The sequence below is a fragment of the Fulmarus glacialis genome, unplaced genomic scaffold (genome assembly GCF_000690835.1).
Source record: "Fulmarus glacialis isolate BGI_N327 unplaced genomic scaffold, ASM69083v1 scaffold10247, whole genome shotgun sequence".
Classification (NCBI taxonomy): domain Eukaryota; kingdom Metazoa; phylum Chordata; class Aves; order Procellariiformes; family Procellariidae; genus Fulmarus; species Fulmarus glacialis.
This window is the reverse complement of record NW_009221267.1, coordinates 54,100-75,380: the sequence shown is the minus strand read 5'-3', so window position 1 is coordinate 75,380 and position 21,281 is coordinate 54,100. Positions and strand designations below refer to the sequence as shown.

The 21,281-nt window shown below is 38.4% G+C and overlaps 1 protein-coding gene across 1 annotated transcript in view; it reads left to right on the top strand.

The window, feature by feature from the left end:
• The first annotated feature begins 211 nt into the window (after positions 1 to 211).
• The window catches only part of ATXN7 (ataxin 7), a 60,255-nt gene continuing 39,185 nt past the window's right edge, over positions 212 to 21,281 (top strand). The window contains exon 1 of the mRNA XM_009581039.1: positions 212 to 275. Within this exon, the coding sequence (XP_009579334.1) occupies positions 257 to 275 (19 nt within the window). The 5' untranslated portion in view covers positions 212 to 256. The remainder of the gene's footprint in view (positions 276 to 21,281) is intronic.

The following is a 21,281-nucleotide window of genomic DNA, read 5'->3' as shown; positions in this document are numbered from 1 at the left end:
GCCCCGGCCCCGACCCCGCTCCAGGGGACGGGACGGCCCATCTCAGTCTCCCTGAAGCCGTGTTTACTGCCGCGGCGACAGGAGCGCGTATCCCTGACGTGCTGGTTTGTTCCCACAGGGGAAGGGACCGGAGGTCAGTAGCGGGGGGGTCAGCCCTACTCTGCGACTTCTGCGTGGATTGAGATCTTGTGGCTTTTTGGTTTTAGGAACAGCATTAGAAGAAAGTTTCAAGGAATACGGAAGAAACCGAGAAGCAATGCGACTTTGCCGAGAAGGTGAGTGCGATTCATTCTTGAAGAAAAGTGTACGGAGAAGTCTTCCTGCTCGTAACTAGTTATGAGAGAACATGCATGGGAGAGAGAAAAGAGACCTATCTTCAATCCTATCGCTTTGGATTTGGGATTTGCGGCCTGTCAGTGAGTGGTGTTACTAGCATTATTATTAAATTAATATATAATCTCAAAACTACAAGGTAAGGTAGGGCATAAGTTACTTATTGTATTGTCTTTATCGTGTTTCTAGTTGGATTTTTTTTTTTTTTTTTTTTTGCTATAAATAGTCCTAAGGAAGCTGTGTGACCAGCACTGATAATATCTTCTCTTGAGCTAAAATATTTGATTCTTAATATTGATTCTTAATATAATGCATGTCAGTATTTGAACACTGATCCTTCTCTGTCATGTCAATGTGTTATGTTTATTTCTTAGTGTACTACTAAATGAGAGTGACCTTTCACCTGTGATTAGCAAAAGCCCATCAACAGCCCAGTTCGTTTCAAGAGTAACAATGCTATTTGAAGTTGTAGGCAAATGATGAATGAAAGCTATAGATTATGGTAACTTAGTAACAGGGAGTGGAGAAAACAGTGATGAGTCTGATTTGTGATGTTCAATTTTCTTTTTTTGTTTTTCCAGTTTAACGATTGTTTTATAGCAGAGAAATGTTCTAAAACTTTCTTAATATTGTTGGCGCTAGCTCAGTTCCTTTGGACTTTCTGTCACTGAGAAGTATGCCCTAGACTAGGCATCGTTGTTTTAAATGCTAGAGCAGTTAGACCCAAGTCATTTAGTTGACACTGTTAGAAATGGAAGCCTGAGTTTGTAAACTTGGTTTACGATCACGGAAGGCAGGACTTGCCAGGACCTTAGGAGATGATCTGATTCAGCACTTACCTACTTGTGAGCTACAAACAGCAAATGAAAACTAAGGCAAGGTGGCACAGGCTAGTAAGATTGGGAGGCAGTGAGCTCTACTGAGGCTGAATCAAAATGTCTGTTTATTGTTGAATTACTAGTGTTGCTAAAATTTGGAAAAAATCAATTTCTATCACCAGAGTCAGTGGTTACTGACCTGTAAGAGAGATGCAATAGACAGCTATGCTGCGGCATTCAGAAACACTTGTGCCATTTTGCCGTCTTCTAAGTGTACATAAGTTCTTAGGCATTTGAAAAATCACTTTATTACTTCATTGCCGAGTTCCAATCTAATAGTTGTGTTGGATATTTGATTTATTTTACTGAATAGGCAAATCATTCAAGTGCTAAAACAGCATTTATAACAATAAGCATACACATTATCCTAGTAAAGATTTTACTAATAAGGATTTTTAAACATTCTTTCTTATTTCTACCTCTTAAAATGCAAGCATCTAAGTTTTCCAGATTTTAAAGATTAGCTGGCAGGGTGAAGAATAATCTTTTTTTTTTTTTTTTCTTCTTCCCCTCTTCCCTTCTCCCCTCTGGAGAGAGATCATAAAACTGTTTTTGCATAGGCTGACCACCGAGACGCAGCTTCTCCGCACTGACTCCAACCATGTGAATGATTTGTAGGGTTATGAGTTGAAGGAAGTTCATAAAACACTTTGAGAATTAAAAGTGAAACTTAGTAGCTCTGTCAGGCTTCCAGAGGTCTATTTATTTTGTTTGCTTTATGACATATGAATGAGACACTGACTTGGCGTATACCTGTAGCTAGTCTGTAGGGAGCTTGGCCTACTGCAAAATAAAGCAAAAGAAAAAGTAGTATTAATTAAGTTTGCACTTAAAGAACTAGGGGAGCAGCAAAACATGCCAGCATATGTATATGTTGTGTTATCAAATAAAATTTTGAGAATGCTGTAGCTGACTCCTTTTCCCAGGAAGAGTTTTGCATTCAAAATTGAGGAACAAACATTTATTAAATAATTGGAGTGTCTAAACCATGGATCTTAACACAGAAAAGTGAACCAAAGGTATAAATTTTGTCAAATTAACTCTAACCTCAAGATTTTTGTCACGGTACCACACAGTATTTTAAATACGGCTAACAACAGAACTCGTTGTTTAAGAAAGTTATTTCTCTACAGATTGGCAGTTGACTCAGAGGCCCAACTTCACAAAAGGATTTCAAGGTTATTTAGGCTAATTTAACCTTGCATTGCAACTCTTCCAGTTTGCATAAAAGAATTAAATATTCATGGCCTGGAGAGGGAGCGAAGGAGGGAGCATGACTTTACAGCCCACTTATTAGAATTGGGTTCTAAACCAAGAACTATTTTCTTTATTTAACAATTGTCAGCTTTCAGGTCAGGCTCCACCGGCCTGTGTACCTGGAGTTGTAGTTATGGGTTATGGGTTGTAGTTGTTTCCTTTCCCGCATACGGTTTCTCTGCGTCTTCTAGTGGGAATAGCTTCATCATCAGCCTGCCTGGTGGCAAGAGGTGGATTTCAGGCTTGTAGGCAGTAGAGTCTGGGTCTCCTGAATGAAGAGTGAGTGTTCTCATTGTGGTAGCACTGTATTAAAAAGGGGCTTAACATTACCAGCTTCTCCTTTTGTTGAAGGAAAAGAATGATGCCTGTTATCCTTTTAAAGGAATAAAGGACATAAATGTGTACTTCCAGGACAACATTTGCAAGCTGTGGAGAGAGGCAGGATTTCAGACACACCTTTATCACTGGCATTTCCTATTTGCTGATCAGGCAGCTCCTCTCTCAGCATGCTGGTGGTTGTGAAGCCTGATGAGTCCTTAATACCTGTCAGTGATGCTAGTTCCATGTAGGGATCAGGAAACTAAAATTAGTTCATAGTCTCAAACACTTTTTTTCTGTATCTAACCCTCCTTGACATAACCAAGCTCTCATCGAAGTAAGAACTAGAAATTGAATTTGGGCTTCCCAAACTCCCAATGTTTGTGTCTCATACTTCCCTGTTTCTCTTTCACTACTCTTATATGCTTTCCATTCTGCTAATCTGGGATCCTCGCAGACCTTCACCGAAGTGAGAAACTTGCTGGATGCTTTCCTACATGTTGTTTTTTGAGGCAGTAATAGTCCACACTGAGCTTTGATGTAGCAATTAGAGCTGCAGGAATAAGGTACGGGCCCAATGGACTTGGCTCGCTTTTGGTACAGAAAATCCCCAACCGATGGAAATGAGAAAGGGGCATCCTCCATCGTGGGAAAAATTTACTTTAAAGTACCCTTTAAAATTTACTTTGACTTAGTACACTGAAATCTTCTCATGATGAGCAATGCTATCAATGTAAGAGCATGTTAGAAGCAATCATACTTCAGTTATTTTCATATGTAGTTCACGTGACAGAATCTTTTAGCTCATACAGCCACTTAATTACTTACTGCTTGTGAACCAGCTAAAGGTGTGATTTCCCGGCCACACAGCTTTTGCTGTGACGAAGCAAGTATAGCGTGTTGCATTATAATCTGTAAATGCATTCTGAAACAGTGAGGCAGAAAATCTAGTCGTCTTCATTCGTTTTTCTTATATTTTAAAATGAAACTTTGCTGAAGTGCATCTTTCAAACTTGTTTGATACTGGGAGCGTGTGCTGACAGATACAGCCAACATGCTCACACATACACTCAGTTCATCTTGGAGATACAGCAGGTCTCAAAAGGAGGTTGATGTGTCTGTAGTATCTGATACTTTTTCATTTGAAGAAAATGATTCTTTGTGTCAAACTTTGTAATCAGTGCTTGAAATATTTTGGCAAACAAGTTCGTTTTTCAGGACCTTCTTGCTAACTAACCTGTGTTGAATTTGGTTTTCTTTTAAAAATTTTCTAGCCCATTATTGTTGTGAAGATGATCTCTAAATAGAACTGTGTTTGTAAGCATAGAGTTCATTCATGGTAACTTTGACAGGCTTCAACAGAGTGAACTTTTGCTTCTTGCAAAATTTGACAACAGGTTGGCTTGTTTTGCTCTGTGAAAGAGTAGAGAAGCTCTGAGTAGAAACAACAAGGCCTAAAGCTGTTCATTGGGACTGGGGGCTTAACCCTCCCTCATTCCCCGAGAAACTCTGACTTTCCCCACAGTAAATTTCCAGTTGCTACCAGTTATCTTGTATGTTGTTTTAAATAAAACAAAACCCCCAAAAACCAAGCCACCACGACCCCCAAGGCTGTATTGGAGAGACAAAGAGCCTATCTGCTCTTAACAAAGATCATCGTTACTTGCAGTAATACTTGTTAATGTGTGCAACCCTTTTGAAGTGGTTGGGGTGAAAGTCTGTTAGATTCTTATATTGACTCATGAAATAATTTTGAAATATGTATAATAATAAAAATGCAAAGGAATCTATAGCATTTAAGAATGGAAAATAAAAGTGTGGAGAACAGAAGAGAGATTTGGTTAGACAATTTAAAATTGTTGGAGTGTTTGGTTTTGATAGCTTATTCAAGTGCATGCTGAAACCATGGAGTGTCTTTGCAAGAGCTTAAGCATCTCATCCTTTCAGTTAAACATACAGCCCCCCCTTTTTTTGTGTGTGTGTGTGTTACATCCTTTGAGAGGTGAATCCATTGGTACTGCCTATTTCAAGCACTTCACTAGTACTGTCGCCATAGTTTATAGATAACTGGCACCAAAGTGGAGGAGGAGGACAGAACATTTGTAACTTGGGTCTTGAGCTCGATTTGATCAATTGTCATTGATCAAGATTGTTGAATCTTGGCTAAAAAGAGGTCTTTGCCACCCTTACAGCATCCATACAGTCTGCCAATGATTTGTTCTAGCTGTTTGTACTGCGTGCCTCTGAGAATCCCGAGGAAGCTTCTGATTGCTCTCTGTACGTAACTGAGCTATTTCGGATGAGGTGGTCCTCTTGATAGTCATGGAGGGAGATGCACAGGAGACAATTACTTTATCGTAGGTTGAGGTTAGTTGAGCGATGGTCACTGATGTGTTAGATGTGCTCAGAGGTATCGCAGGTCAGAATTGATGCTGGCTGTGTGGTGAGGTAGCCTGGTACCATTCTTACGTTTTTAGACTATACTGGTCTTAATAAAGAAGTGTTGAATTTTCTGTAGGAATGCAGATCATCAGTTTTTGATAGGCACCTTCAGAAGATTCTCCAGAAGACTTTAGGACTGTAGGGATCTATCAGGAGAGCAGGTGGGAGCAAATTCTGTTCAGCATCATGTCACCTGATAGCAGTTGAACTTCTGGTCTTGGACAGTTAGTATGTCGGGGGGGGGGGGGGGGGGGGCATGAAAAAAGAGACTCCATGAACCTCTTGGGCATTCGGCAGAAGCTTTGAGATTTGATTATATTAATTGTTATTAATGGAAGTTACCAGAGCTGCGAGGGTACTGAGAGCTATGCAGTGAACCCTTGTTCTTCTTGAGCCTGGGCTGGGCTGGGTTAAGCAGTGAAATCCAGGACTGGGCCAGGAGGGCTCACTAGAAGCATCTTTATCACATAGACCCAAGGTCTAGAATTTTCCTAGCAGCAGGTTCAATAAATAATTAAAGCATTGGTGAAACTTTTGTTCCAATATTAAGTTGTAAATACAAGTAAGAGACAGCATCTTATATCAAATTTAAATTTGTTTTTATTCAGCCTTGGGAGGTGCTCAATTGAGTTGATTTTTGTTGTGTTAAATCATGTCAGAGATGCTTAGAGGGCTCTATAGTCCTTGACTGCCTGCAAATACACTATGAGAATTTTTAATAGATTGAAATAAATATTTTAAGGTAGCAGTACAAAGTCCATGCTTCTTTTTTGACATTCTGCATAGCTATTCACAGTCTGTAATCAGATAAATCTCCTCTTCATTTCATTGCATTCTAATTGACTATTTACACAAAATGTTTTAAGGATTTGTGGACTGGTTATCATAAAACAATTACAAGGATACTTTAAAAGTGCATTGAACTGTTTAAGAAAATTGTAGAGATTTTATGAGATAGCATCCTTTCAAATTGCATGTTTTTCAAGCTACTTTTGAGATTACCTGCAGTGACTGGCCCTAGTTTTCTTCTTGTTATTTTTTTTCCCTTAAATCCAAGTTCTGTTTACAATATTTAATTATTTCTGGCGAGATGAGTCACATGTTATAAATAGAATATTGTGATGTTAGACTGCAAGTTAGAACTGTGTCATCTTTTATGCTTTAAAGATATTTTGCAGGTTTTAGATATTACCGTATTATTAGTGTGATATTGCAAGGCCTTGGGGACTTTCACTGGAACTGCAGCCACAAAACTGCCTCAATCTATCCATAATATGTGAGGAAGCTGGATTTTTTTTTTTTTATAAGAACCTTTGAAATAGTTGTCTATACACATACATAACAGTCTGGAATTCACTGTTATCTAACGCTTCTTAAGTGGTATGTATGATTAGCTAGGTTATCCCTGTGCAGAAGAGGTGATGTCTTGGTAATACTTGATTAAACATTGCTTTTTGTGTAGTTTCTATTCTATATTTAACAGCAAATGCTCAGTAAGAGAAGAACAATGCGATAAATATCATGTAGAAATATAACTTTCACACGAGTCGATAACACTATCATCTAAGTAGAGCAGGAAAGACAAAAAGGCTTAGTGAAGGGTACTTTTAAATAAATTGGGTTAAGAGGATGCAGATTACTCTCTCTAAGGTAACTATTTTAAAAGCTATTTCTTCCATTGCAGTGGATCTATAAAAGAAAATGCACACAGTTCTTACACTGCCAAAGGCTGGCTGGGGATACGTGTGATCTCTTATCACTTACAAGACAGAAAAGATTTAATCTTTCACAAATCACTATCATATTTGATTTTTAATTAAGTATTCTAAGTAGTCCACAAGATGCTTAAAAATTTTTTCTCTTCCCTTTTAATGAAGAAAATCACCACTGCTGTGGAAGTTGCCTGTATGTATGATACTCAATATTATTTCCTAGACATTCTTACAGTATAGGTGACAGCAGAGAAATGAATACAGCTTTGTACTTACACCTTAAGTTTTTAGCAGCAAGTGTTAAAAGCTGGCAAAGGGAATTCAAAGTGTAATGGAAGCAGAGTAGCACGACTGTAAAAGCAGTTGTCATGGAAGGCAATGAATTTATTGTAATCAGTGTTCCTGTTGCTAGAAGGCTTTGCACAGTCAGAAGTTCTCCCTGCTTGTGCAGGCTGTGTGCATCTGTGAGCCAGGACCGGGGCTGCAGTGGCTCTCAAACTGATTCTCGTGGTAAGTCAGATACTCGTGGTAACCCCAGATACTACAAGGTATGACTTCATCAAAGTAAACTGCACACGCAGCTGCTCCCACATCACTTGGAGTCACGATCGCTAGCTTTGGAAATGGTTACTGTGATGGTAAATATTCTAGGTTATTGGCTCAAGTAGATTATAAATACTCAAATGCTCAGTTATTTGTGTGTAAACACTGCTTGTCAGCCCTTGTGGAATAAGCTGTTTTGTGGTAACCTGTTTTCCCATAAGAAAGATCGTTTATTTACAAGCTTACCCCCGCCCTGATTTCGACTTTTGATAGCTTCAGCGTAGCCCATAGACAAACTTCATTGATAATAAAAGGTGAAAGGGATAATTGGCCATGCCTCCCTTCTCTTCTGGTGGGATTAAAATAGCCAGAAAACTTACGCAGTGTTCTTGATCTGCTTTTCTGTGGCTAAGCAGGACTTGCATCTTTCATCAACTGTTTGTAGTGTAATAGAAAATGCAGTCTTCTCAACTGGCACTGAAAAAATGCACACAAAGCAGCTGAAGGGCTAAAATCCAATAGGGAGCAGCTTTGAGGTTGTAAGTCTGTGATGTGCTCTTTTGTTCTGAAATCTAGAGCTCTCACGGTTTTATTTTCAAGAAAGTTTGTTGGACAATTTCACGCTGGTATAGTTGCCTGAAAGTCCTATAGCACCTTGCATTAAAATGAAGTGTAGAAGCTTTAATGAGTTAAATTTGAAAAGCAAATACTACACTGAATACACAGTAAATTGGATGTTTGTTTTCTTTTAACGTCAAGTTCTGTTGTATTTTGCCCTTCATAAATTGTTTTCTGTCTACAGTTTTTTTCATTGACTGCATAAACGACGTAGTAGATGTTGTCAGTGGGAAAACTGGAGTTCTGCCAGTTTATTAAGTGGTATCTGGGGATGTGAGGTCTTGTCGTGAGCCACTGAAGTCAACAAGGGTTTTGCTTGTGACTGGAGGGAGGACGCAGGACCAGGTTATGGGGCTCGGCAGGCGAGAGAGCGGGCGAGAGAGTTTGCATGCGCGAGACAGCCACGTTCACTACAACCTTGTGATCAGAGAGCCGGCAGAGAAGTACTTCGCTATGCAAACATTTTAATTGTCAGTCCCTAGATATTGTAGCCATTGCTTTGTCAAGGTGTGTATAGCCTAAATGACACCCTCTGGCTATTGTTTCAGGCTAAAATACAGAAGAAAATCTGTATCGGTTTACACCTAGGGTGTGGTTCTACGGTCTTTTTTTTTTCCTCCCAGTAATGCTGGATTAAGCAGTTCCTTCATCTCTGAGTGAAACATTTGTGAAATAATGGTCACATTCTAACTTTAAAGTTGTTTCCAAAACAAGGTGATGGTTGCTTAAAGAAGATATTCAACTTTCCAGCACATATTTGGTCTGGTAATCCTAGAGTCCATTGGGCCATACTTGCTTATGTATCTTTTCAGAGTGAATCTGATCTGATTTTTACATGGCTACCTATGTGATTGTATGGTATAGTAGATCTTGTATCTTGGTTATCTTTAAGAGTGTTAGAGATACTGTATCAGTGAATAACCGTAGTTATAATATGTAAGTGTATTGTGAAAAGTAAACAGCAAGTAAGAATTTAGCTTGTATTATTTAACATATTGCTTAGTTTTTTAATTTATTTTCAGTAATTAGCTATGTTAGAAAACTAGGTAATAGAAATGAAAAGTTTCTTTGACTGAAATTCCCGAGGCGGTTCCCAGTAACTTTGTGAACTGGAGAGAATATAATTTGAATCTGGGTTACTCTGCTGAGGAAGAGTTATGGCATCATTTATTTTTATCTCCTATTGGAGGGCTGTTGCAAATGATGCCAAAAGGAGAAAGAGGCATCATCTATACAGTATACGAGTGGAATATTCAGAGGCCTTGAACTCTGCAAAAATTTGGATTAACTGGCTGTATTTTTGATGGATATTTCAAAGGAGCGAAAATTGTTCCCAATAGTCAGACACTGTGGGTGTTGGGTTATTAAGACAGCCATGTACAATAATTTGGAAAGCAGCTTTCAGAAGCTTTCATAAATTTTCCCAGGAATTTTCCCACTTTTCCCAGGAAATGTTAAAATTGTCTGTTTCACTCCAGTTCAATTAGGATGACTCTAGAAATGTATTAAAGGAGTTTTAACTTGCCCCTGACAACTAGAAGGCTTTGGGCTTTGGTTTGTAAGGAATATACTTCTGGGGTTTAGGATGTTTTCTTCGTTAATTTGTTTTCTAAAATGTATAATCTGTGTTTGAATACGTGTGTTCTGCTTGTCTAGAAGAGATGGCAGTCATCCTGCTCTCGCTGGTGCTAAATGGAAGTATTTGAGAGGAAGGGCTTAAATGAATTTCCTGATAGGCAGCATTTACTTCATAAAAGTACTTAAAGATTAATTTCGGAAAGCAATTTTGTTTTTCATTTCTGTGTAAGTTGTGTTACCCCAAGCAACTGTCTAGAAATCGTACTTGTTAAGGAGCTTCTGTTCCATATTGTAGGTCATAATTTACAGAGGAGAAGTTTTGAGCCAAATTCCATATATCTGTGTTGCCTACCAAAGCTAGTGTAATACATGCTTATATAATAGATTGCAAATTTTTGTCCTAAATGCTCTTTTTTGTGGCTAAGTGGTTGAAGGAAGACTTCTACTACCAGTTGTGTTCTGGGACTTGGGGGGAAATACCGATGTCTGAACCATACCTGATGCAGTTTGATTATGTCTTGTTTGTAGGCTGGGCAGAGCCCTCTCCTTATCTGTTGTTCCTTCTCTAGGACCTGCTTTAATAGCCAGCTGACTTGGTTTTCTTTGCCTGGCTATTTCAACACCGCTATTTCCATGGGGTGTTTGGAGAAGAAGTCCAAAACGCATGAGCCCTTGTTTGGGAAATCTCCTTCTCGTTCTGCCTATCAGCCTATGCCCTGAAATGTAGGGACATAGACCGCTGTGTCATTGCTGGAATAAAACTTGCAAGTCTCTTCTGTTGTTTTTGTGGCCTGAATTTAATGATCTGAAGTTTTGGCTTGATAGCCTTGGAGATAAGAATGCTATTTTTATCTGTGGAGTAGGTAGAGCACAGGGGTAAAATCTTCAGTGCACTGTCAGTGTGTCTCGTCTGAGGCTTGTTTACAACTGGTTGGGATGAGAAAGGGGTTCTCTGTCCAACACTGCAATTCTCTGTCATCTTGCTGACACTGTCGAGAGTCGTCGTGGATAACCACGACCACGTGAAGGAAGGCCCCTGTGCTGGGAAAGGACCAAAATCACACTCTGGATAGACGGTGCTCTGCATTGTAAAATGGGAAGACGTGATGATGTAAGGTGCAACATCAGCAGCTTTATTTATAGTTTAATCACGTTGAGAGTTTTCCTGCACTCCTGTGAGTGGTGTTGTGAGATCAGGGCTTCACAGGAAGCGCCGTGTCATTCATCATCGCAGTGATTCAGGGTGATGTCACCAAGTGACAGGAGCATTTGGGGTGTCTGTACTATTACGGTGGCCCTGTGATACCCTTTCATGGACTCCTTTGGCATCTTTCCCCAAGTGCTCTGCACTGTTGCTGGAAGCAAAAGCTTTTGAGCAATTTCCAAACACAAAGCGGTGCATTGTGGGCCAGTGCTGGGAAGACTGGCTCAACAAGTTTGGCAGCAGTGGTTTTGGCTTCCTGCCTACCCTGGATAGGCACCAGTGGAGATTGCTGTAGTCTTCGGGCGGGTTTGCGCTGAAGACCTCAGCCTAGGTCCTGAAATTCATGCGCGTGCAACTGCTGTGTCTGGCAAAGGATCTGCTTCTGTTGTAAACCACAGTTTTGTTATCCTAGGTATGTTTGCAGTAGTTACCTTTTGTCTGCTTTGGGAAGGTGGATGTGTTACTTGTTTTCAGTGTACTGGAGGGTGGTAACCTCTACAAATTTGTCATAATATCAAAGGATCCTGTTTACCTTTCAATTTTCTGTTATCTATTTAATCTTACTTGCCGTTGTCATCCTGAGTCATCTAAGGGCAGTTAACTAGTGCTCTGAAATGTTCTTTTCCGTGCCTTTTTTTAAATACCAATTCCTTATATTCTTTGCTGTGCCTCTTGCTTAGTACTGACTCCATATGTCTTCTGTGACATCTCCTCTACAGACCTTTGCAAACAGCCCTAGTCTTGTAACACGATGTGCCGGGACCACCGCTTGAGGTCTGTGGGGTTCTCGGGGGGTGCAGGACACTGCTTGCCTGTGTCTCATTGCACAGTCATATGCCGAATATGTCTAATTTTCTTGTATCTGCATAAGGATGACTTGCTCTGTCTTGCTGCTTGTATAATCAGGTTTATTCTTATGTCCTTTTTGACATGAGATGTTTAAAAATTAAAATTTGTGCCCAATTCAGTACTTCCCTCCGCCCCCCCTCCCAAGAGCAGAGCATGTTGCTTCCTAGCTGGCCTACAGAAGGGAGAAAAGTTCCTTTTTCCCCCTCCCCCTGTGTATTTAGGTCCATTCATATGTATCCATATACCATCTTCCCAAGAGTGATGAGCACTGTTAGCTGCAGAGGGACCAGAGGAGAGCAGTAGTCTTAGAAGTGTCTGTCAAAAATGTGAGTTAGACTAAACCAACCAAATCAGTACATTAAGTAATCTGAACAAATTCTTTTCTCCTTCTCTTTTGTTTTGTTGTAGGCGTTACCTTCTGTGTACATCACAAGTGGGCCGGTGTTCCGGTTATGTTATAGAGGCCCAGACCATGAAAGAGCAGAAAAGTTACTTTAAAGCATGTCAGCCCTTTCAGATCTTCTGCATGTATAATGTGATCTAAGTGATCATCCTTTCTGAATACATCTAAATTTAAAAATATTAAAAGTTGCAGTCCTTACCAACCTGTTTCTATTTAAGAGTGAAATGGTGCTTTCAGTAGCAGAGAACTAGTGCCAGATATGGAAGGATAATACCTGGAACAGATTGGTTTGCCCAGTATTTTCAGAGTCTTTTTTATTCTGTTACAGATATCAGGTATTTTATGTATAACATTTGGAGATGGAATTCTGGAAAATTTTGTGAAGGCGGGCTCCTAAAATAAGGCAAATCACTCTTCACAGTGAAGAAATACATCTTGAAATAAGGATAGTGATGGGCTTATTCTAAAAGGGAGATGACATGCAAAGGCAAAACCTAAATTTCTTCTTTAGAAGAATTTGAAATTCCATAACAATAAAAAAAACCCCCCTCACTTCCATAAAGAGTTTTTAGGCTGAACTGGGTTTGTGTTGTATCACAAACAGCCAGCTGTGGAATTATTGACCTTATACTGTGAACAGGTAGCCTGATTTTCTTCAGTGCTTACCTATTTAGTTAATATTATTAACTGTCTCAGAGGTCAGCTGGTACTAGTTTGAAGCTTAACACTTCTGAATAGATAGATAGCCTCTTGGAAGGGAAGCTCTGACGACTGTAGCTCTGTATGTGCTGGAATATATCATTTGTGAGAAGTAAAGACTTGCAGTTTACTGGTTCCTCAGCTATACAATTGAAATAGTCATATTTATTTGTCTAAAGGTATGCAGTGGCCAAGTTTAAAAGAACTTTGTGTCACTACATGTGTGTTCAAATACATAAGAAGTGGGTTAGCTCTTTTACTGCACTGTAACAACAAAAACATTGCTTTATTTTCCACTTTATCTTTTAATCTTATTAAATATCACAGTACTGTTGGGGTTTTTTTTGCTATAGTACATTTATATGGCTGTTGCTGTGCAACTTACTTTTTTTTTTTATTGTATCAAATCAACTGCTAGTAAATCTGTAAAGCAAAGGAAGTAAATTTTAATAGAAAAACTAATAGTGCCTGCTAAATTGAGAAGGGTGCAGAAATGTAAGTTGGTATGTGAAAATTGACAGGCATCAGTTTCCTTATAGCTGTATTAGACGTGATTGAAACAGTCTTCTTTTTGAAGTGGATGTTCCAGTGCATGGAGAATGGGAGTGGCAAGGGTGGGGTGGTTTTAGGTAGTTGGGTTGCCTAATAAAAGAAAATACTGAAATAGAATTCAGTTGACAGGTTGTCTGTAGTATTTTCCTTAAATTTTTTTTTTGCGTATGCTGATTTGCTCCCTCAGGTATCAGGTACATGATGTAAAATGTATGCAGAGTATTCTTTGTGCAGAGATGCATTGTCTTTGCAGAATTAAGAATGCTGTGCTGGTATCACACAGGCCATGGTCAGCAGGAGAGGGGGTGGAAGAGGTTGAAAGATGAGCACTATGCTGTCCTATGTAGCGGGGAAAATAATGTGTTAACTGATGATGTTTCTAATATGAAGATTGCAGTAATGCGATCATGCAAAAGATGCATAACTGTCTCTAGTTCTTATTTTTATTGGTTTTGAAACAGTTTCTATTTTTAAAGACTGTATTGACTCTGGTGGTTTTGATGTCACTTTTTTGTTTATTGTTTTTAGTGTTACTAAATTTTGTTGTTTTCGCCTATCACAAAAGATACAATCATGAGTACATTGTATTCCTCCAGTTCTCAGTTAGTAAGAAAAATGTGTAAATCTGTAGGTGAATGGTTGCTATCGCTCTCCTTCCTCAGTTACTGGGCGCCAAGATATAGCCAGCACCCAGTTGCGTTGCTGTGATGTGGACAGTTAAGATGGCAAAAACCACACATGCCAAATTTTTTTTCCTCAAAAGCCTAGATAAGAGATGACAAAGGGAGCTTGGAACACGTTCACCATTTGCAGTCACGATGTATCAAAATACTTCTGCTGCAATGAGCGGTTTTATGTAAACTGTGAGTTTAGATTTAAATAAACTTCCTTTTTCCTACTACAAAAGTACAGCTGCTGCAAAGTACACAGAGTGCTGTGTGTGAAGGAGGAGAAAAGTACCAAACCTGTTGATGGGAAAACAATTCGTAATAGTAACATGCTTTGGGGTATATGACTTAAGATACAATTCAGAATATTCTCTGGATGATATAGTTAATTTTAATTGAGGCTATGATTGTGACTAGTTGCTTGGCCAGAACTCTTTGTCCCCTCATAATAGACCCAGTTTTTCTGCATAATAACTAAAGTGTTTGTGTACCCTTTCATGTTAAATTACCCCAGATTTTAATATTACTGTGTAAACCCCAAGTTTATTTCCTGAATTCTGTTTAATTTTTGTGTCATAATCGCAAAATTAAACTCAACGTTGAGGTTTCCTTAAGATATTTTAGGATTAGGTATGTAACAAATAGGGGGTTTTGCCACAAAAACATAAATAATAATTTGTTGGCTAAAATGTAGCAGTGGCACGATGAGATCATGTCACCTAAAAATAATGCATGACTTTGAAGATTTCTTACATGACAAATTGTATATTCAGCATTTACGTAATATTATACAAATTGGCTGGAGAAATTTAAAATATCTTCAACTCTGAAAACTAATTAATGAGTAAATGGCAATAGTTTTTGCAGATGACTGAATTCATTCACATTGCTGATAAAAACCTGATGTAACAGAAATACAGTGTGAGGGGGAGACTTTTTCATCTGCTGAAAAGCTACTTGTGTTTCACTGAGAAATTTATTAATCATTCTTTCTACAGACAATCTTCTGTAAACTTGCTCACTGAAATGTTGTATTATTCTGAATAATAAACTTAGAAAAACTGTTTAATAGTTTTGAGTGAAGAATTAGACATAATTTTTGTGTTAGATTTTCTAAAAGATTAATTGTGCGTAGCTGAATTCGTATACAAAGAATTTAACAAAATACTTAGATGTCTGCTTTAATATGTGTTTTATATATAATTACAGGAACATTCAAATCTTGGGAGCCTAAAATTAGAACTCCCAGCTGCATGCTAGGCTGCAGGTGCACGTGTGCATGACACACTTCTCTTTGGTATCTGCTGCTCAGTTTTTATCAGTGGACATGATACAGAAATTTCCCAAGACTGTTAAATTTTAGAGAACAGGAGAGAGGAGAGGCTGCAGGAGAATTGCAATGATCATGTGCTCGTAGCCTTGCAAAAGGACTGGTGTTTGGATTTGCCGCTGGGGTATGCAGGGAGGAGTGTTACTGCCTGCAGCATGTGGCAAACCTTTTTGCTGGAGGTGAAGCTGGAGGGGGTGGTGCAGGGGATGGGATTTTGGAAATGCAGCATGGCTGAACCCATGGAAAACGTGAGCCGGGAGAGGTAGGTCCTCCTTCACCCTTTCGAGCTTCACCGGGCAAGATTCTGCCTTGAATTTGGAAAAGCAAAGTAAAAACTACAGAACTGTAGCTTTGGAAGAATAGACTCTCTTGAGTTTGGAAAGGAGACTGGACAGAGAGGTGTCTGCTTTTGGAGATAAAGCGTTCTAACGCTAATAAAGATTTATTACTGATCAAATCTCGTAATGCAGCTCCTGTGTCTAGTTAAACTAGATGGTGGGGATTTTTGGTCTTGAAGTGAAAGTCATTTCTCTGAGCCAAAACTTTGAGGTTTGGGTATTCTTTGGACTTTAATAAAATGCTGTGTAATTGCTATATTTCCCAAAGTGAAAAATGCAGTAAAAACATTTAATCAAGTTTTCAGCTGTTCCTTCCTTCATCTGATCAATCAGCAACTGCATGGTGAAACAAAGTTCATGCACTTGTGCTCAGAACCCAAGGAGAGCTGTGCCTTTTAAATGTCTCCTCAAATAGCTGGGCTTTCAAAGCTGTATGTGCAAAAAATGTAAGTTACTTAATGGACAGAGCGGAGTTGGCAAGGAATTTAAAAAATAGATAATCTTGCAGAAAATACTTTAGCAGTGTTTCCCTCTGATCCTGAATGAAACATCTCAGGTATGGGAATGTCCATTTGTTTTGCTTTATTTTGTATTAAAAGGTTCTTTTGTATCTGAGGCAACATGAGCACAGACCTTAATGGACAAATTTTAAAAAAAAGTGTTTCTGTATGTAAATTTGATCTGTTTATGTTCAGTTTGTTTGATTATGCATATGTTCTTTGCAAGCACAAATTTGTTATGCCTGCACATATGGTTCATAAAATACTTGTGTTCTATTAATACATAAGTGTTCATTACTTGAAATTTTGCAGAAAACTCTCAAGTATGTATATTTTTACTAGAATCTTTTATTTTGATTTAAAACTTGTGTAAACCAGAGCACTTTGAAAATTATGTGGTTTTAGTTATTTTGTTCACAGTATCTGTTTAGGAATATTCTTTTTTTATTATCATCTTGCATAGTACACAGTAAAAAAAAAAAATTGCCAGTAGTTTAATTTCATTTCAACATTGATAAGTATACAAAAACACATGTGTGTTCATGAATGGTAAGCACTTGGGAGTTTCTGGAAAATAGTTTGGAAAAATACTGTGTAGAAATAATATTTCAGTTGCAGAAAGTGAAGTATTTGTGTATGAAAGGTAAGTTTTGAGATGCTAACTTAGATCACTTTTTTTTTAAACATTCATATCAATTAAAATAAGGGAGTATATGACTTAGAATTGATGGGAGCTTTATTTAAGATAACTAAGTTAGTTAGCTATTTGTGCAAGCTGCCGCAGGCTTGCATCTAGGATCCTCTTTGCACCTGAAAATTACTTGTTATTGACAACTAATGTCAGCAATAAATCCAGCAGGATTCCCGGTGTGCAGATTTCTTAGCAAAATTTTAGCTTTTTGGGCTGACTATAAGCCGTTAGTCTCGTTGTAACCAAGCTCAGCTTTCTGTTTGAAATCTGCCCGGGTTTGGTGCAGGCTGTTTTATGTGGTCCTAAACGCTGGTTAGTGGCCTTCCTTCTCCCTCCTCATGCCTCTTTCCCCCAAGTCACAAGCTCTTAAAAATAGTGATGTGGGAGGTTTTGTCTGCTTTCAGATATTAAAATGACATTCATGTTCTCCACAATCATAAAGGGTAAAAGAATATAAATTTTTTTATTACTTTAACAGGATCTGGCAGGAGCTGGGACAAGTGTTATAAGCGAATTACAGGAGGTGGCACAAAACTTTTTCCTTCAAGATGTCAACTAATTTTAAGTTACTGCTGCTGTATTTTTTTGTTCCCTTTTTGAAATTTTTTCAGATGTTACTGAAGAGTTGTGTTATCTTAAAGAAAAGTTCTAATAAAAGCATGCCTTTAGAGAAAGAGATCTGCCAGTTAAGTCAAATTCAAACAAGGTGTACTCACATATTTTTTTACCTTAGTATGATCAAGACTGATTCTTTTCTAACAAGAAGAGAAAACCCAGCTAGTATGGAGCAACTGTATTCAAGATAGCTTTTGTGGACACTATTTGAACTTACTTGGTCCATGAAGTAAATAGTTCAAATAATCCAGATTTGGCAACATTTCAGAATAATGGGATATATTTACAATTTCCTTGTATAGTACCTCCAAAACAGGTCCCTGATGTCCTAATGGAAAGTCTAGTGAATCGATAAAAGTTGGTACATTTACTTAGGATGGATTTGGATCAGGCCCCAGTAAAAAGAAAAATAAATTCTGTGTTTGGGGAGTTGTAAAGATAATAGGGAGTTATATCTGTTGTGAGTGTAAAGTTAAAACGCGATGCCCTAGACTATTAATGCATCTAATATTAACTATAGTGATTAAAAATATTATGGAAGTATACTCAGGTTGGTGTTGTGCTGAAGGCATGTTATGCAATGCCGTGGGGATCTTTGTAGTCAAAACATTTTGCTGTTCACATCAGGCATCAGCATGAAATGTCCATGGTCAAATTACAGTAAATGGCAAGCAGTACATACATATTTGTGATAAATCAGATTCAGACTTTAAGAAATAATCTTAATAAGCAGATGCTTACGCTGAGAATGGATAGGGAAGAAGTGAGCATTAGCAGCGTTCTGGCTTAAAAAATATTTCTGCAGTACTTTTATGTATTCTTGTCACTTTTTTCATCAAGTTTTTTATTCTTTTGCTCTAACTGTGATAGAGTTTGTTCTTTGCCCTTTCAGTTCTGCCCTTGCTGGTTTTGCTTTCTCTTCCTCTGTTTCAGTTTTCACTCTCCTTGTTTTTTCAGTCGCGGTGAGCAGACTTCTGCAAAATAGGAAACTTGTGTTCTGGTCTCTGCAAACAGCCAGGATTAGGCCTCCTTTTACCCTCTTCCTCCAGAGTTTGCTGTCCTGGAGAAGATCTTGACCTCACTTTTTTGGTGGTATTTCATTTCATTTCTGGAAGGGATATTGTCTTATTAGATGCTAGGATAGTGCAATGGTCCCGGTCTGAAAAGGGACAACAGGATTTGTAGGAAATTTGATAAACTGGGGGGGGTTAAAAAAAAAAAATCCAATAAAAATACATAGTGGAGCTGTGGCAGTCACTGAATCTAGTGGCTCAATAAACGCAAACTGCCGACCTGTTCTCTAGCTGCGTGATTTAGCCTGTTTTATTTGTTCTGTTGTCTGTGATGTTAAGTAATAGAATTGAGAGTACACAGACACAGTTACTTTTGACGACCACAGGCGTGGATTTCTGTAGTGTAACTGTCTTGAAAGAAAATATTGAAAATACAAAGAAATTATTAGGTGACTTATGTGCTTCTACATCCCTCAGGAGAAGAGGAGATGGCAGCTCAGTTTAAGAAAGTTTTTCAGAGTAGACATGCTGAGCTCCATGTTACTTGATGTACAGTAAGCCAGATTGTCCGTTATTGGTTTTCCTTTTTTATTAGAAAAGATGCTGTATTGGCCTTTTCCAAATAAGAAGCATTTTCCTTATTAGATGCTCAATAAATAATGCAGTTAAAATATCTCAGAATCGCCTATGGCATGGGCTTGTTCTAGTTTTGGTGAAGAGTACTGCAATATATCATTTCAAGTTACCTTTTTAAAAACACAGTAACTAAGTTACATTTGAAAGGAGAAGTGAATTCTGGAGGTCACAATGTTCAGAGGTTTCATATTATGGAGGTAAATGAAGTTGTTTTTCTTTATGGTGTTAATAGAATTAATGAAACTAGCAGCTCCTATAACAGTATTTGTATGTTGATACCATATAAATACTGCATTTATTGAAAAAATAAATGGAAAGTTTGAGGTCTTGGTTTAAATTTTTAGTTTGACCTTGAAAAACATTCCCAGATGGAGAGAGTTAAATGAGCTCAGCTTTGAAAGAGGAATATACGAATCACGGTTGCTAGGCTCTTCCCTGAGAGGCACAGGCTTTACATTTACAGTGAAGTATTTCAAAAAGTAATCTTTAAACTCGGAGGAACAGTGCGTTTGAAATGACACTGGTGAAATAATATAAACTTAATTAGACTTTTAAATAGAGAATTTGCATGTCATTAAATGAAATAGGTATAAAGTATTAGACGTTAAAATATCAACTGCAAGACTTGTGAACTTTCATAAGTGGTTGGGGGGCAACAGAAAAATTAGGCATCCATCTCCTACTCTTGGTACGTACTTACGTAAGTTTTGTTAAATTATTCTGTATATTATTCTGTAACATTTGCATGGTCTACTTTGTCGTTCTCATAGCAGTGCTGCATAGATGTTTGCCCCTTGGATTGAAACACAGAAACAAGATTTCCCTGAAACCTGCTCTTGCTCTGCTTGACTAAAATGACAGTGAAGCACATTAAACGCGTGGGAGCTTACCTGCCTAAGAGTGAGGCTCCTGGGTTGGGAAGTGTGGATTCAGGTCTTTTCCAGTCTTCTTAGCTGATCTTGGTTGGGTCACGCTCCTTACAGTTCCAAACCCACTGTTAAAACTAATGTTCAGGTCTCCATGAAGTATTGATACTACTTTTTACCACCTGGTATCTAGTCTGTGGGCTGGTCTCTGGTGTTCATGCAATGCTCAGCATAGTCGGGTTCCTGTCTTATTTGGAGCCCTGTGGGTTTCTCCACCAAAAGGTTTTGATTGTCTCTATTTTAAATAAATGCTCTGATAATAAAAAGCTATAGTTTATTTTACCTCATATGAGAAAACAAAAGGAATTGTGTTTGCGACTCTAACATTCCCGCTACTTCATCGCTCGTTGCATTTAGATGCTGCTCTATTCTCAGTACTGTAGGAGAGCACTGCAGGGGTAGAAGATCTTTTACATTGATTTGTGTGATCTGGCAGGAGTCTTGTACGTGACTTCCTCTGAAATCATGGTTGTGATTTTGGGTGTGGAACAAATCCTTTTTTTCTGTGTCAAGTGGTTTTACTCTTAGAATGGTTCTTCATGAATTTTGTGTATTTCCTAGTATTTTGGCATTGCTTTCTGTCACTTGGAGCTTTGATTTTGAAACTCTGAAGATGTGCTTCATGGTGTAAAGGATGCTCGTAAATTATTCAGATTTCTTGGGATCCCCAAACTGAAATAGGAAAACATTTTTGTTTACACCAGTTTCTGACAATGTCTTTCACTTGTCATTTAAAATTGCAGCTCTGTATTTACCAGCAAATATTCATAAAAGGGTACTTAAATAGAGTGAGCGTGATATCTCAGACTAGTGTCAAGAAGTGCTTTATCTTGCAAGAGACACAGAAGTAGGCAATCCTTTCCTCCTGTTAATGGTTTCCCCCCTTACACCAGTACAAGCTGGTGTAAAGTCTGTGAATCCAGTGTTGTCTGAAAGGTACGGTTATGAGAACAGGTTACAGGGTGTGGATTTACAGTTCGTTAGACATTATACAGTGGCAGCCTGTCTGTGTGCTATTAACAATGTAAATAGCAGGCGGTGCGCACTGTTATTGTCCCATTCATCATGGTGTATTAGTAGTCAAATGGAAGTGACCCTGGAGTGTTTGCTTGCCATGTGGAAACTTTTTTACACAGGCATACCCAAAGAGCTCCTGCATGAAATATTAGCAATGACAT